The sequence below is a fragment of the Haemaphysalis longicornis genome, unplaced genomic scaffold (assembly GCF_048455015.1).
Source record: "Haemaphysalis longicornis isolate Haplotype H1 unplaced genomic scaffold, Haemaphysalis longicornis Haplotype H1 scaffold_1, whole genome shotgun sequence".
Classification (NCBI taxonomy): domain Eukaryota; kingdom Metazoa; phylum Arthropoda; class Arachnida; order Ixodida; family Ixodidae; genus Haemaphysalis; species Haemaphysalis longicornis.
In genome coordinates, this window is record NW_027526203.1 from 301,374,098 (window position 1) to 301,391,821 (window position 17,724).

The following is a 17,724-nucleotide window of genomic DNA, read 5'->3' on the forward strand; positions in this document are numbered from 1 at the left end:
CGTAACAGAATTGCTATTGATAGGTGGGAAGTAGGAGTAAGGGCACAGAAGAAAATTCTGGGTGAAAGAATGTATCCAAACACCGCAAGACAGGAGTGGTAGGACGTCTACGGGTGAGGGATTCTTCCTGCAGTGGACATAATTAGGCAGCTGCTGCGACGAAGACCATGACGACGGCAATGATGATGATGACGAAGAAGTAACGGTATTTTTTCCGGAGTATGAACCGAGCATCCATATTTTCAATAACTTAGGTCTTGTCAATTAAATAATCGCGATGGGGGAAAACCCACCGTAGAACCGATTTCAAGATGAAACAGAATGAAGGCTTAAAAGGCAAGTTAACGTACATTAGGTGACGAATTTAATAATTGCGATTATAAATTCTAGTGAACGAGATATCTTTAGTTTCACGGCTCCCTACGCCGACACAGGCTTTTTTCGCTGAATGGGTCATGTAAGGATTTCGCATTAATACTACGTTTCCTTTCCCCTTCGACGATAGCGCAAAGGAGAACTCCGATGTTTTCTGTGCGTGGTCGTGCAAAGCAGTACTCGGGAAATAAAGCACTCCTAGTCATTAAAACGAGACCAAAAAACGATCACTCACAGCAAAGGGGTGCCCATGGGTAGCCCTTCGCTGTGATGCGGCCGCCTAATAGGCGATTGAGCAAGCATATACTTCGCATCACACGAGGAAACCTCGGGGGCCCCTTCTGCCGTGTTTTTTTTTCCTCTTCTGTCTTAATACAAAGTTCAATGCACGTGCAAATCTTTCTTAATGCGCCCGGCCTAGAAATCGTCGTTTACGACGAGGAACAAATTACGACAAAAAAAGACGCGTCACTCGCTGTCTTCTTCCTTTCCTTTGGGATTTAATGATTATCGAAGTAGACTGGGCGCGTCTTTTTCGTTTACATTCGTGGCTACAGAACCTAAACCCCGTGGCTTACGGGACCCCGTTCGAGATAAGCACAGCGCGGAGCTCGTGCGCACGCACGCGGTGCTACGTGCGAGCCCTTATCTACACATTGGGAAAGAAAAATCCCGCCCGGCCAAAACTGTCCGGGCAGCTCAGCGCCCACAACGGTGCGGCGCTCCGTAGCTCGGAGGCAGCGTGTGCCGCGCGTGGCAAGCGGCGAGGTGAACGCCACGACGGCCGATACAAAAACAGCGCGGGGCCCGTCGCTGCTCCGCCAGCGGGTTCTCCCGCCGAGATAAAGTAAAGACCGTAAGAGGCGCGTGGTGTATATGTTACGCCGCCGACAGAAACAGAAACGTCCCGCATTGAGGCGAAACAAGAAGAATGGAGAAGAAAATCTCCGAGCCGCATCTCGTGCCGACTTCCTCGCCGCGGTGGCCTGAGAAGAGCCCGCATATAAAGAGGTACAATCTTTGATCCCGGCTCGACAAAGGCACGACCCGAACTGGAAACAGTGTCACCCACGAGGAAAGAAAACCCAGCCCCCGGGAGGCATCGGCGCCCTGTCGGGGCGCAGTGCCCTCCCCCCCCGAACGGCGATCGGATGAAACGTGTGCAGTACTTGGCGGTTACCCGCTCGGCGGGCCCTTTGGACGCGAGGCGCCTGGCCTGCGCAGCCTGCAGCCTACCCCGTTTCGTGGCTCACATTTGGGCCCTTGGACATCGGAAGTGTCAGGAAGATCAGCGTGGAGGAGGAGAATAGCGGGCGAACCGCTGAGTGCGGAGGCTGGAGTGCGGGGGCTGATAGAGGTAATCGAGACTGGGAAGCTTCATAGCACGGACCAAAATGCTGAGAAATAACAACTGACGCGCCGCCGCGCTCCCTCTTCCGACGCTTCTCTTTGACCCCTTTTAAACCCGCGCCCTCGGATCGGCTATGGCAAACGCCGTCAGAGTTCTCTTGCCACACTAATCAGAAGGGTGTCAAAAGTCGCGCTTGATGCATTGCAGTAAAATAAATAAATAAATAAATAAATAAATAAATAAATAAATAAATAAATAAATAAATAAATAAATACTGTAACGAAATTGTTGCGTCATCGATGAAATCGTGCCTCTTCCTCTACATGTACCTCTTCCTTGCGATTGTCAAGGCCTGACTTGGAACTGGACCCTACTTCAGCACCGGAACAGCGACGGCATGAAGCTTCACAGCGAAAATCTGCCACGTTAGGGTTGGCCTGTGCCTTTTTCTAAAGAACGTGACGACGGCATCAATGCTGTGAAAATTATTTTAATATTGAAATGCCCTCACTATTCAGGGCACAACCCGAATTATCAGTTTTCTTTCTTAGAATCAAACACAACTGGCTGTTTTTATTTCTTTTTTGTAAGAAAGCAATATAAAAAGCAAGGAATTTTCTATAAATAGCTTCGCTCTTACGAGCTGAACCCGCAGACAATCGTTATTTTCATCATTTCTAAACAGCCACTAATTTTATAGTGGCCGCTATACAATTAACGACTAAAACAAACAAACAAACAAACAAACAAAAAACACCCGTGAGGCGGCTATGCTTAGCGCGACGCTGTTTCTTCTCTTCAAACGTAGCTAAAAATCAGGTAAAACTGTTCGGAAATTAGCGGAATAACTTCACGCCACCATCTTCATCAGCCGAGTCTATCGTCAGACGAACATATCAGGCAATAGTTAGGGAAGCAAAACCCGACTTCACGCACCAAAACCCGTATTCTGTCTGCACAATTTTCGAATAAAAGCGCCAGGGTGTCATAGTTTCTGGGGGTTTGTAGACGGCAGCCCAAGGAGAAAAAGGAACCAATAAGAGAAAAGTGGCTCCACGACTCACACTTTCGAAATAGTTCGGACAGCATGTTGTCACGCTCCATATTTAGGCGGCAAAAGCTTGTGAGCGTTGCATGAAGCGAGCACAATTTTTGTTATTTGTTTTCTAATTTTGATTTATTCTTTGTATTTATTGTTTATTTTCTCCTTTTCCGTTTGTTTGTTTGTTGTTGTTGTTGTTGTTGTTGTTGTTGTCGTTGTCGTTGTTTGCCGCTGCATATTACAAATGAATGCGCTGCGCCCATCGTAACGCTACTGATACTACCAAACATTTGCAAGGGAAAGAATAGTGTTGCCCGAGTGCTCTAGCCAGTGAATTCATAATTTTAAATATTCCAAAGATTTTATTTCCTCAAAATACAAGGGACAGGCTGGGCTAAAGGCTTCAAAAGCATGACAAAGGCCCAGCCCCATTTTGTGCGGTGTGGCAGCCTGTGTAGAATGAATAAGCTATAGATTGCACTACAAGCATTTAGTAGAGCTAGAAAGACACACAATAGAAGCTGAATCTTACCGGTAAGATGCATGTTGCCGGTATTCACCTACGGGGCAGAAACTTGGAGGCTCACTAAGAGGGTTCAACTTAAATTGAGGACGGCTCAGCGAGCAATGGAACGGAAGATGATGGGTGTGACATTAAGAGACAAGAAGAGAGCGGAGTGGGTCAGGGAACAAACACGTGCTAATGACATATTAGTGGAAATTAAGAAGATGAAATGGATGTGGGCAGGGCATGTAATGCGAAGGCAAGATAACCGTTGGTCATTAAGGGTAACAGAGTGAATGCCTAGAGAAGGCAAGCGGGGCAGGGGGCGGCAGAAAGTTAGATGGGCAGATGAGATCAAGAAGTTTGCGGGGATAAATTGGTCGCAGTTAGCACAGGACCGGGGTAATTGGAGAATAATGGGAGAGGTCTTTGCCCTGGGCGTAGATAGGCTGGTGATGATGATGATGATGACAATAGAAGCGTCATGAAATATGAACACGTGACAATAATCTGACGCAATCCTTCTCTGCGATCCTCTACCGCAGCACCACTGAAAGAGAAAGAGCAGAATAAAGTAGTATGTCCCTGTTTATTGGCGCAAGAATATCTATGAAGAAAGAGCGTCAATACTAAAGATCATAATAAACCAATGTAGTTTATATAGTGTACACAACTATGTTTTTCATGTAGTGTTTTCAATTTCCAAGCGGTTTAATATGCATTTAGGTTTCATTCGTCACTAAGTTAAGTGAAGTTTAAGTTTAACTCTAACTTTAAGAGAAGATTAAGTTGAGTAAATTTTTGCATCCCCGTGTTTGCATGCACTGCGAATTTCTAACACTGCAGTGTATGCGTTCACTGCAGCGCCAGAAAATTGAAAAACGCTGATATAAACCACCTTTAGATGCCTCCAATAACCCGATTGGTGTGTACGCGATATTATTCATTAGCGTGCTTAATGAGTTTCATTAAAACGTAATTTAGGTACACACAAATAAATTTAGGAGAGCGGTGGTAACAAGAGTTCGTGATAGTTCGTGATAGTTCGTGCAAGTGAAAAAGACTAGTGCTAACCGGCCGTTTACTCCACTTCTGCACCTTGCATGCCTGCACCTTCTCTCCCGGAAGCTAAGCCGGTAAGCACTCGCCTGACAAAACCGGCAAATCGAACAGCTAACTGCACTGGCCATTCGAAGATGCCACTGCTGCACTGCCTCCACCAGTTCGGCGAGTGCAGGCAGGTCGAAGGGACTCATTGTAGGCTTTCAACATATCAACTGTTCTCGGGACGCGAAAGTATAGTTCCCCATTCTCTAGTCGTTTTCAGGTTAAAAGTTTATAAGCGAAAAAACATTTTCCGTCTTGTTTCTTGATTGAAATTTCCTCATTTTTAGGGGTTAGGAAAAAATATTTAAAACAAATTTTTATGGCCTCCACCTATAGGCAAGGGGTGTTTCAACAGTAGGCGGAAGTGCGCGAGAAATTCCATAGCAAATATTTTTGTTCCGCGGCCCAAAAGAAAGCATGGCGGCTACGAGCAAACGCGGCAGCAGGCATTTAAAATTGGCCCAGGAAAGAGGTGATAAGCTTCGCAGCGTAATTCCAAACTTTCTCCTGGTAGTAAAAACAAAGCTCTGTTTGGTTGAGATGTTTCTGACCCCATAATTTACTGATTACGGGAGTTTGTTTGCCAGCTGCTAAATGTGTCTCGGGGCCCCTTTAATCGGGAACAAACTGCAGGAAGATTAATGAACGATAACAAACAGCGATAGCAAAAAAAGCATGCCAAAGTCAGAAATGCAACGGCACAATAAACGAACGCTTAGGGTTGAGCTGAAGTAATTTGTAAGCACACAAAATACGAAGCAAGATGACTACCAAACCCCCCTCCACGCACACATACGCACACACACACACACACACGCACACACACACACACACACACACACACACACACACACACACACACACACACACACACACACACTCACGCACACAGTTGTACATGTACTAGCAGTAGTATACCGGCAATACCCATGTGCGCTAATGTGCGCAACGGTCTGAACACGTATTGAAGAATCTGTAAAAACGTGTAATTATGTCCCAAATTCATATTCGCCCCCATTAGTTCTTTTTTTTTTTTGTACAAGACCTCACTCTACTTTGAACACCTTGGTAAGCTTTACACATTAATGACAAAAACCAGTGTAATATCTCAACATGCCTTCGAGATAATCAAATATTTCGGGGGGTGGGGACGCTGTAGCCTTTTACACTACCTTAGGGTCGTCATTCTAAAACGAAATAGATTTATTGAGCTCCTGCGCAATGATAGGAATATACTCCCAAACTTTCAAGCCTTTAAGCCTACCACTGAGCCTCCCTCTTGTTTATTAGATGTTACCTCATCATTTCTCCCTTTCTTTTTTCGCCTCAGTCTTACCTTTTCAGCATTCATTAAACATTTCTCTCTCTCTCGCTCTCTCTAGCTCTCTCTTGGAGTGGGCGTGGATATCACATCCTAATTATTCTCTTATCTTTAGGAGTGTAATTTAAATATTCTGATCGCCCTTGTATAAGGTTGTTAGGATAAAATCTGGAAACCTTGAAATGGTTTTCAAACATTTGTATCGGTAACATTTGTCAGCCAAACCCAATTGTATATACCATCGGGCTGAAAACACACTGAGGAATCCGTAAAAATGTATAATTTATCCCATATCCAGATTCATCCTATTAGGGGTTGGCTAGAGGGAACCCGTTAAATAGTTTTTTAGAGATCCGGTTTGGTTACTTGTATCCATAAAGTTCCATACGAATATATACTAGAGGGAAATCTGGCGCCACTGTCTAGGGGAGCCGCGCTTCAGCGAGCGTTCAAGTTCGAGAACAGGCTTTTTGAAAAGCTGGCTCTGGCTGCAAAAAAGCAACAATATTACTGTAGAGGATTAATCAAATTTGTTTTGTTCTTATAAAACTGAAGCTCCAAAAAGATTTCTTCGTCAGGGGTTATTTAGAAGCTCCATGCGAGATGAACAAAAAGATATTACCCTTTTTTGCTGATTTTGGCTTCGAGACAAAAAAGAAGTCATATGGCTAGCTAAGCCAAGTAGGCAAGGAACGTCGCTTGCCGCAATGGCGGCGCCAAGGCGGCCCGCGACTGCAGCGCCAGATTTCCCTCTAGTATTTATTAGTATGAAACTCTATATTTATATCAGCAACAACCATTTCAATATCTGGTTGGGCCAGTGGCGGTCCCAAGGGGGGGGCGAAGGGGGCGGTCGCCCCCCCCAAAGAGGTCCTCAGTTTCTCATTTTTAGTTTTTTTAAGCATTCCACTTGCGCGAAGTTAAATCCCAGCAGGTTGCACCGCATACGCGCACACGCCTCCATGGTTATCACCACCTCCGCAGAATTGGCGCAAGGAGGGGAGCAATTCTTAATTCGCCTGCCTCCCCCCCCCCCCCCCCCCCCCCAAAAAAAAAATCGCCCCCCCCAAAACCGATCTCTGGGACCGCTACTGGGTTGGGCCTGGGAAATAACGGGGAATTTCAAAGAGAAAAATACTTTGGCCCTTTCACTCCCTTAGGAACGCTTTTTAAGTAAAAATTCCGCCATATTTATTTTCGCCGCCCTCATAGGAATGTTTGTGCAGCAATTTTGAGTGAGTGTCAGTTGATCAGTCAGTTAGTCAGTCATTCAGAGGGAACTTCTTTTTATGAAGAGAAATATACGTGTCCGGCAGTATACACGCCGCATTAAAACTTTCTTGAACAAATACCAGTCATTACACAAGCTTAATCTCACTCTTAGTTTTCCGACACCGAACTGGCAATAGAATAAACGTGTGGAAATGAAAGGTCGAAAGAATGTATTTCCAGGGTTACTACTAACATTACTGTACCATGAGACCAGCAGCGGGGATAAAATTTGGGCTTAACTATCTGAAGTGGCCTATGAGACGCACCATTGTTCAGGGTTACACATCATTTGTACTCTCTACTCTTAGTCACATTAGCAGCAGCATGGAACAGTTGTGCGTTTTGTGTTGTTGTTGCTTATTCCTCCCGTTTCAGAAGTACTGCCTCGACTAACCGGGTCTAGCCCGCGGCGCGGCCTTGTGCGTCGCAGGTCAACGCCCTAGCCACTTTGCCACCGCGGTGGGTACTTGGAGCGGACTTGAGTTACTCCGGAGGGGTTCGTGACGTGAGCAGTTATGAACGGGCAGATTTTTGCTGAAGGCATACAGCAAGTACCTTATAAAGTGACAAAAAAAGGCTCCTTTTATAAGAGCTGCACGCTTGTTTTTATGTCGCTCACTTTGCGAGGAGACAAGCGTGTGCTCGCCGCTGACGTCGGCACCCGTTTCGAGTAAAAATTAAACTGAGACAGGGATAGGCTCAGTGATGGAGCGCCGAAGAGGCGCATTTAAACTTCGCGCTGTCAGCAACGGGCTGGTGGGAAGTTGTACGTGACGGACCCCTCCTGGCATAGCGGAGTAGGAAGCGAGCAGCGTTCCGCACTCGGGGAGACGGAGCCTACGCGGCGTCGGTTTTGAGGAGGCGCTTGGCGGGGACAAGTGCGTCCCTTGTCGCATCGCGGCGGCCGCTGGAGGGCAACTGACGGCGCCGGGCCCGTCTCATTGCAAACGCAATTACCACGCAGAGACCCCCATTGTGCGGTCAGCCAAGCGCTGCGGAGAGCACCGTGGCCCATGCGGTCTTGTGCGAGAAGCGTGCAGCGGCCCGAGGATTCTTTGCTAATGAATGAAGCGCGTGCGCTGCGCACCAAGGGTGAGGCCGCGGCACCTACGGGCGGCCGCTGGCTCTGCTGTGACTGTGGCTTGACTGCCGAGTGACCCACTTGAAAGCTGGCGGCATGCTATTAGCGGTCCGGGCAGCCGCTCAGCTGAAGACCACCCGCCGGCTGCGACGCGCGGGCCGCTGCCCCTGAGGTCGCCGTGTGTCGCCTTCCCTCTGCGCGAGCTGCAAGGCCAATGCCATCGCGGGCTGGCGACACGGGGAAAGTGATCGTGCGTTGCTCCGCAAATACGGGGCCCCAAAGCCTGCATGTACTTAGCTGGAAGAATTCTTCTCTATCCGTGCACCCGAATGCGGCTGTGCGTGATTTTCTTGGTAACGAGTACATGCCAGGCCCCGGTTTCTAAACCTACGCTGGAGGTTGTGCCACACGTAGAATTAATTGTTCCTGTTGAGAAAAATGTGAAGAGGAAACGTTTCTAACAAGTGTACAATAACTTGTGGTGGCCAACCAAACGCTAAATACCAGTCAAGCTTGTGGAGTTAGTTCCACAGTAATTTCTTGTCAGGTATATTGGAGTCGTTGTTTTCGCCTCAAATGCGAAGTAAATATATATATATATATATATATATATATATATATATATATATATATATATATATATATATATATATATATATATATACATATATATATATATATATATATATATATATATATATATATATATATATATATATATATATATATATATATATATATATATATATACACGATGCTCTGAAACGCACCCTTATGTTAAAGCTTCTTGATGGGCGTACGATAGTTGGCACTCGAATTTAGAAGTGCGTCCAGTAATTTCTCCCACAGTCGCACCTCAGTGCTGTGCAGAGCGGCTCCAGTCCGTGACATGAACATTCAGGATATGGCAAAAAAGAAGGAAGGAACAAGATGAAAGCGAGCCATCACCCACATAAGGAAGCAGCCGTCATCGGGATTTTATTTACGCTTGCTACTTTGCCTTCGACCTGCGTTTTCCTTTTCTTGACGCGGTCTTGAAGTGGCCAGCGTGGCATTCGCGGTCAGTCCGCGCAGCGCCTTGCGAAACTCGAGACGCCAATCAGGCGTGCCAGCGGAGGCCTGCAGAGACGGGTAACGGCTGTTTGGCTTGGCAGTAAGGAGCACGCGGAGTTCAGCGCACCCTGACTAACGGGACAGCCTGTGACGGACAAGGTCGGCCGCGAGAAGGGCGCGAAAAGCGGCTCCCGCTGTGCGGACGCAGCCCGTGGCCGGTCCAGCCAAGAGCGCATCAGCTACACCGGCTGCCGATCTGCGCGCGAGCGGCTTCCCCGCCGAAACGGGCCGACACGTTTTCTGGAACTGCTATCAGGCTGCAGAGTGCAAGACAAACAAGAATGCCGCGAAGCAAGACGCCGTGGAAACAAGTTGCGGCGGCCGTCCAGCAGCAGCCGGCAGTGTCCATTTAAAGCAGCTGCCCCGAGGGGTTTCGGCGGCGCTCAGTAGGTCAGCGGCACAGGCGCGCAGAGGAGGCCGCTTCCCCTCGCAGCGGCCGGGGGGAGGAGGAGCGGCGGGCCACCCGGCGGAGCTTCTCCGCGGCCTTCATTGACGCCGCCGGCACGGACCATGCGGCCACGATGATTCTCCAGAGGAATGTGTTCAGGCTTGAGCTGTTGGCCAGGGTGCCGCCGGCTCCCAAGGCTCCCTCGGACGAAGACTGCCTCCAACTGGCCAAGAAGGCGGCCAGGAGCATCGACGAGGGCCCGCTGTTCCTGCTGCTCGTCGACGGAGCTAAGGTCCGCTCGAGGAGCGAGCAGACGGCTACCGCCACCGTCAGGAACCACGGGACCCTACTCACGTGCCTCTTCGATCCCGAGGAACCGCGCGTTGTGACCACCATCTTCTTACAAGACGCCGACGACGACAGCGGCGAGCGAAAGAAAGAAGTGGCCGTCTGGCGCGCCGCCACTGAAGACGAGGCACGCGCGCTGTGCAACTTCAAGGACCCGCTGCCAGAGAACAATTCCCTAAGCAGCTCTCCCAGCGACACCCTGTCGTCCCTCAATTCCCTCTCTTCGACGGGCTCCTCGGACAGCCTCAAGATGAGCTCCGGCCGCCAAGTGCTCGTGGCCGCCAGCAGAAGCGCGTCCCGAGACAGACGAGCCGACTCGAGGCAGCGCGAAGCGCCCAAAGTGCTTCCGCCCCCGCCGGGCGAGCAGGAGCGCTCGGGACGCAAGTCGGAAAGCTCGAGAAAGGACGCATCGCGAAAGCTTCCGCATCTCTGGACCGCAGCAGCCAACTCATTGAAGCGCGCCCCTCAGATACTGGTGCGTCCAGCGGGAAACCAAGCTATGCAGCCGAATCCCTCCTCGTGGATGCGATGGTCGCAGCCTCGAGTACCAGTGATGTGCTTCCAGCCTTTCAACCGCCCTCTGGTCAACCAAGACGGCAGGGGATACCGTCCCAACGTCCCAAGTCAGCAACCACACCATGCCAAGGAGAGAGGCGGTGCGCGGAACGCGGCCACTTTGCTGCTCTCGCCTCAACGATCCATGCTTCGCTCGGGCTCTCTGAGCAGCCAAGAGTCCGGCGGCTCCGACAACGAAGGCCACCAGCAGGCGACAGAGTTTGATCACCATTCGAGGCACCGCTCCAAGAAGGTGGTTACGTTCAACTACATGACCAAAGTGCAGTTCATGTAGAGAGCCCATGTGCGTGACTGTGCTGAATGTGTGTTTGCAACGGCGCTCGGCCCGGTGAAGTCTTCGATGAACATCTTTCCTGTCCCGCACGTTCTTCAGACCGGGCGCGTCTAGCCAAACTGACGCCGAGATGGTGCGCGGCTGCGAAGCCGCGAATCGGTCAACGACCTGCCAGCGACCGTGCATCCCCGCCAGCTGCGTGGACCACACCGACGGATTCTCCATATCTTCCACGGACAGTTTGGAAGATTACGGAAGAAGCAGGATTTCTTCGGCCAAGTAACGCAGACTGTCGTGCGCCTTGAGACGCGAGCAGATATTCAAGATCGTGGATACTGACCTCTAACGGTAAACGCCGCCTCATCCGTTCTTGGCGCTTGGATAGAACGAAACGTAGCTTCGGAAATATCGCGCTGGACCCCAGTGGCCTACGCAGGACGCCATTACAGTACGCAATGCAGTAAGTGTTCTCCCCGCATTCTGTGATCACGCATTAGACCAGCCCGTGCGGCTGCCACGTGCAAGAAAAATGGCAACGTCGGTGCTATCATTCTTGCACAGTGGAGACGCTGTAATGATACAGTTTGTTACTTGCACTGCTGTTCTTCGTTTCGCGACGAATCGAAGGATAGCAAAGGGCAGGCAACGACTTTGTTTGCTTCCATACCGCTTCCTCGCCATTAAGAAAAGAGCATCGCCTTTAACGCAAAACGTATACGAGGTAGCTTCCTGCATGCAGAACAATGACCCTGCGTACGCCACTTTAAACATGGTGTGAAAAAAGAAGCCACTAGTGAACTATCCCTTGTTTGTTTATGTTTGAGAGGCGTGGTCCGCCAAAGTAAGGTACATCTACGCCCTAAGTCTTTATTACCCTTCCGGAAGGTGCGGTGTCGTCCGATGGTTGAGACTTTTTCACACTCACTGGCACCATTGCTAACAAAGTCGTTTAATATATCTTGTTAGAAACCATCTTTCCTTTCCTGTACGCTGCCACATATGTTAGGTTTCCACTCATACCGGCACCTGGAGCTGGCGCGTTTGAATGCAACTAATGCCTAATCAATTCTTTTAATTCGTTATTCTTTGTTTCATTGGTATGTTGTCTGCGTACACTCGAGTCGACCCAATTTCATCACCAAAGGGTTCGTGCACGGTTTGCACTGCACGTTATGATAGCGGCTGGTAAGAAGTCCAGAAGTGCCTTACACGCAGTGGTGCTTGCCACCGGACTACGCTGCACCCTTAGCTCGTTGAGGGAGTGAGCCGAGCATGCGAGTAGCGCCTCAGTCCTCCAAGCGCACCGTGCCTACCAAACGACTATCTTGTACATACGTCACTTCAACCTCCTACCGGCCACGCCAAGCCACGTTCAATCCTATATGGTCGCAGTATAGGAGCTAGAAAACGTCCAAGCCAGTGTACTCGCGCGTAGATCGATCCTTACGAGCGCCGAACCACGACGCCTCGCGGCGTCGCAACGAGGCGCGACACGTTATCGGGAAAAATCAGTAACCGTGGCTGCACTTAGCATCGCGTCATTTCACCTGTATAAAAACTGTAGCTAAAGGTATCCAATAAAGTTTATTGCATTTTGAAAAACTGATGCGAGCCTTACGACTGTTTACTTTGTGTACGATACGGTGCGGACACATTACGCATTTCGGGAATGCGCAAATGTCGTATGCCGCATTCCGATCCAGGTCAAGTTGAGAAGATTTAATTTAGTAGTCATGATTAGTAAGCTACATAGATTTCCATATTAAAAGTGGAGGTGTGTGGGCCCGATATTGTGCCAAGGGGCCCTTCGTGTATGGGACCAAGCAACAGAGTGTTGCTAGTGGCTTTTGTGCTTGCGAACCGTCCACGAGAGCAGGCACGATAAGCTGAGTGCATTTAGTTCTTCAGCTGAAATGCGCCGCCGTGCGCGACAAATGTGTACCCGACATTTTAGTTATTTCCTTCACTGGGGGACATAAGAAGTTTGTTAATCACTATCTTGAATTTCTTAGCAGGCTGATAATCCGCGTAACAAGAAAGAAAAAGAATTCAAGTTCTATACCTGCCGTGTAAGCTTCATGGCAGTGGAAGGCTGCGGATGGGGATGTTTTACATGAGCCCCATTCGCGTGAGATCGAGCATTTTTGTTTATCACCGCCATAAAAAAAAACCGCAATGAGGGCGGAAACATCTGCAGAACGACATATTTCAGGCGGAGGCAAACGCCTTATCCGCCACTTACTCGCCTGTTTAATAACGCAGGTCAAAGCAATGTGTGTATCGCAATAAACATACGTACAGTTACGATCGTTTTACTTCGACAGAAGCTTCGCTGAACGGCAGTGTTTTCCCATTTTTCATCTCTTTTTTTTTTGTTTGCTGCGCGTCTGGCAATTCAATTATGTCACCATTTGTCCCAGTGGAACGTGCTTAGCTTCTAGTTTTACCTTTAGCCTGAATTTAATGATAATAATATATTTCCATCAAATGGTGGATGGCAGCTCAAACGAAGGGGAAGCCAGCTGACAAGAACACAAGTTTTTATTTTGAAGTGTAACAGCGCGAAAGAACGGCGAGAGACACTGAAGAAATTCCCAAGACAGCGCCCGTCTTGTGAATTTCTCCAGTGTCTCTCGCCGTTCTTTCGCGCTGTTACGCTTCAAAATGCTCACGCACCAACGTCCCAACTTTCAATACTGTTACAAGTTTTTACTAGCAGCGGGCGGTTAGCGGTAGTGGGGTATGCCTCTGTCTTGGCGGTCCATCTTGAAATTACGGAATATGGAGCGAGCAATAGTTACAAGTAGGATGTACGTGTCACGCGCTCCTCAACAAGCTTGCGAGCGTAAGCTCCGCTGCTAGTCATATGCGCTTGCAATACGTGCCATCAAAGGCGTTTCCTCCGTGCATGCCTGAGAGAAATGATTTTTCTTCTCGGTGTATTAGCGTGGCCCGTCCGGTGGCAGCCAGCTCTGCTGCCAGGCGGTAAAGGTATCTGGGGCGCAGACGAGGTGCTTCCCCTTTGATCACGCTTGGAGAGAAGCAGCTCGGCATTTCGGCGCACGTTAAAGAACGCCAAAGTGGTCGGTACTCATCCGCAGCCGTCCGTACGGCACACCTGCTGGTGCGGCTTCGGCCCTACAGACACCAGTTTGAACTGGAACGAGTGGCTGCCTGATTAAACCGGGGAGTTTTACACCATTCGAGGTGCGTTGCCCTGAGGAATTCAATTTTTTGGCAGGCACTGAGGATTGGAGCATCATGCGCTGATGCCGTTACACCTCAGGGCATATTGAAAAGACGATCCCATGACCCCCAAAGAAAAAATCTTGCACTCCTCCGTCTAACGACGACGGTGGTTGAACACGGAGCTTTCGCGTGATGAATTCTTTGGTTGGCCAATCCCACACTGCAAGTGTGTGCTACTCTGGAGGTGCGCACCATTTTTATACAATACCCACAGCAACTCTCGGGTGTGCCCTCCGTAGGCCTAACGCTTGGGTTTGGGGTGTACGGCGCGAATCGGTGCCTGCTGCTTGGCGTTCGCTTCCACCACGTAGAAATGGAGCAGTCGGGTAGACGCCGGTTTCATAAAGCGAGGGACCGAGGTTCGATTGCAGCCACGGGAAGCGTTTTTTTTTTTTCTTTCACTTCACCCATGATCATTCATCGTCATCGTAAAAGAAAGTTGACTTTCCTGCAGGGCGTATTGGCGTGCAACGGCATCAGTAAGGACACTAAAGCTTCGCTTTAATAGTGCACACTTGCGTGGTGACGGTAGCATTGTTTGGACCGTTCTCAAATATACTGTTCACGGTGTTGTTACCACCAACAAATATGAGATAACCTGTAATCGGCCAACAGAAATGCACCTAATCTATTTTTACCTTTCATGAATGCTACAAAAACTTTATGCTCAGTGGGTGATCTAGCCCCCCAAAGTTGTCTTCGCAACGTTATGTTCGAGGCTATTTCTTTTACCTAGCTTCCGTCGTGTCGGCCGGCACAGGCTGGGGCTGAAGACGTGACTTCAACAAACTGCACTTAATTGGGCCGTGCACATTTCACGCACAGGTAATAAAAAAACGGCCAAAACCTGCCCTGTTTGCTCCAGTGCCCGCCAGTGTATGTAAAAATAGCTAGCTTCACAAGGAGGCCATTTTTTTTTTGTATGCGTACATTGTTTAAGAAATGCGTCGCAGTTCAGTGAAATGCGGAGGCACTGCTACCGATTGGTTCCTGGGTATAAATATTGCTGTTTATGATTTGCTACCGTGGTCGATAACTTGTACAGCATGCTCCGTATTCAGAGCATGCGTCATTAGGCAAGGAATAATCATACATAATTCTCTGGCAACAGATAATAGGTAATGAACGGCCGTAATATGTAATGCGCTCGCGGCGCGTGGCAGTGAAAACGAAAATCCCGTTGGGGTTTTGCGCCTAGAAATTACTATCATGCCAGCCGTACGTATACTTGAGGGTCATGAATTAATTTAGAACACTTCGGGTTCTTTACGGTGTGCTGAGACCTCTACAAACAGGCTTTTTTTCTGCTCTCCGTCAAAAAAAAAAAAAAAAAAAAAGAAAGAACGGCGGGCGGAATTCTAACCCGTGCCCGCATGCTCACTATAGCTCAATGCCTCATCCACAGAGCTACCGCGGCGGAAGCCGGTGAAAGTGCATTAAACATTTCTTGCCTTAATCTTTCTCATTTTGCTACTCGGGACATTCGCCAACAATCTGCCGTATTTCTTCCGCCGATTACAATATTTATGCGACGTTAAGGTGGATTCAGACAGTTCTCGTAAAGGTCCGTCCTACAGCAGTGCCGTGGGCCCAAGCACACAAAATAGCTCGTCATTTTTTAAATGTTGGTATTAAACGCCAAATGACGCGGTGGTCTTGCGCTGTGTCACCGCGCAAAATTAATGGTCAGGGTGCGTTCCAATTTGCACTCTAGACAGCTTCGTTGCCAGCTTCGTTGCCGTCTTCGCCGACAGTCCGCTATGTAAAACTCCGTTCCAATTCGAACGAAGCCGCCAACGAAGACTGATTCGTGGACACAACATCGAAGTCAGCAACGATGCAGGCTTCCCTCCTGTCTAAACTGATGATGATGATGATGGTTATGCTTAGGGGCTTCCACTTTGTAACGGGGTGGCGTTGCGCAGCGACCTTAGTCTTAACTCCACTGTGCAATCACCTCGCCAAAAAGAAAACCTTTATGGAATTTTTGTGCTAGTCTGACTTCTTTGTTCTTATGCCTTTCCAGATTCTTCTCTGCTCTTTTTTAGAGCAGAGAACAACTAAAAAGTGACGCTAGCGCCAGCTGTTCGCGGATTAATGTCGTTACAAACTAACTTATTCATTATGGCAATATTTCGTATGGGTGAAGATGCTTTCGTTTAATTTTTAAATCCCGTAATGTTTATAGTAATAGCAGTAATATTTTTTTTTTTTTTTTTACGAAACCTGCGGCTTGTGTTTGTCAACATGTCTGCTACGAGGTTTTCGTCTGCGTTGGCGACCTTTGCCCTGTTCCAGTTCTTATTCCTTTAGCCGTCTAATTAGACTGCTTCGTAAGCTGTCTACCCATGCAGCTGTCCGCGAATTGGAACGAAGCGTCAGTCTAGTCGCCCATCCATGCTCATGGCGTTTTCATTCGCCCTTACATCTCCTCGACTTGCGCAATCACGGCCTCCGCTGCTTCCGTTCTCCGGCGTAAGCCAAGCCCAGCGCATTCTCGAGAATAGTGATATCACACCGTCACCGTCACATCAAGCGGCGCCTCTGGCCGGGCAGCATGATTTTCGGTTTCGGTTCACCCCAGAATAGCCTCTCGACGTCTCTGCAAAAAAAGAACAAGAAAAAGAAAAAGAAAAAAAGAACGCAAGAAGATCAGGAAGCGTAAAGAATTTGCAATGAATCATCAAGGGGATAACGAAGTATGAAATTAACGCAAAAAGGTGGTTCCTAGGTTGATTGATGCGTACCTTCTCTTTTCTCTTTAGTTAAGTTCAGCGTGAACAGCGTTACCAGGGAAAGAAGTGAACGATAGAAAAAACACAGCGCTGCGCTTTTTTCTCGTGAAAACCAGGTCACTTGAGCTGAGAAGCTATTCTCACTAGGCTTGATTTGGATAAAAGTGACGAATTACCAAACGTGGACTCGTGATGGGGAGGTCTCTCGCACTCTGGACATCAAGTAAAAAAAAAAATCCCGTTGGAAAGGAAGGGGCGAGACATGGGGCAGTATTACTTACACATAGCTGTAGCCATTTACAGGTAATACGCGCTCATAAATACCCCTCTCATAAATACCCCTGAGTGACCAATCACCGCGGTCGAACGAGCAGAGTAGGCGAATGACGAAACACAGCGTACAATTTGACTAGAGAATTGTGATCCGCGCTCAGATACTGCAAACCAAAGATGCTCGCAGCGAAGATTACGTTTTAAATTCAAATCGTATGTCTGGCATCGCCATTCGCTGAATTTGCTCTCTCGTACGCAGGGATTGCGCAATCAGAGGCACTGTGGTGAAGCAGAGTGTATGCGTAAAAGCAAGAAAGTTTTTTTATAACAGTAATTACACTAGCGACGTCGTTCTTGTTATTATTTATTTATTTATTTATTTATTTACTTATTTATTTATTTATTTATTTATTTATTTATTTATTTATTTATTTATTTATTTATTTATTTATTTATTTATTTATTTATTTATTTATTTATTTATTTATTTATTTATTTATTTATTTATTTATTTATTTATTTATTTATTTATTTATTTATTTATTTATTTCCTACGCTGTGCCGCTATTCCTTCACAAAATTGTGGCCGATGCACTGGTACGTAGTGTACTTCATTGTGGGATCGCGGTGGACGGGTTCCGTTCCTTACGCAGGATGAATAGGATTAATTCAACTCCCCCTCCTTGTTAACTATTGTATGTTCCAGTTTAAATC

General features: G+C 48.0%; 1 protein-coding gene across 1 annotated transcript; it reads left to right on the top strand.

The window, feature by feature from the left end:
• Positions 1-9,287: 9,287 nt before the first annotated feature.
• LOC144149282 (uncharacterized) lies at positions 9,288-12,359 on the top strand. Its single transcript, XM_077680838.1, has one exon. It carries the CDS (start codon positions 9,689-9,691, stop codon positions 10,751-10,753), a length of 1,065 nt encoding a protein of 354 aa, XP_077536964.1. The 5' UTR covers positions 9,288-9,688; the 3' UTR covers positions 10,754-12,359.
• Positions 12,360-17,724: the final 5,365 nt, after the last annotated feature.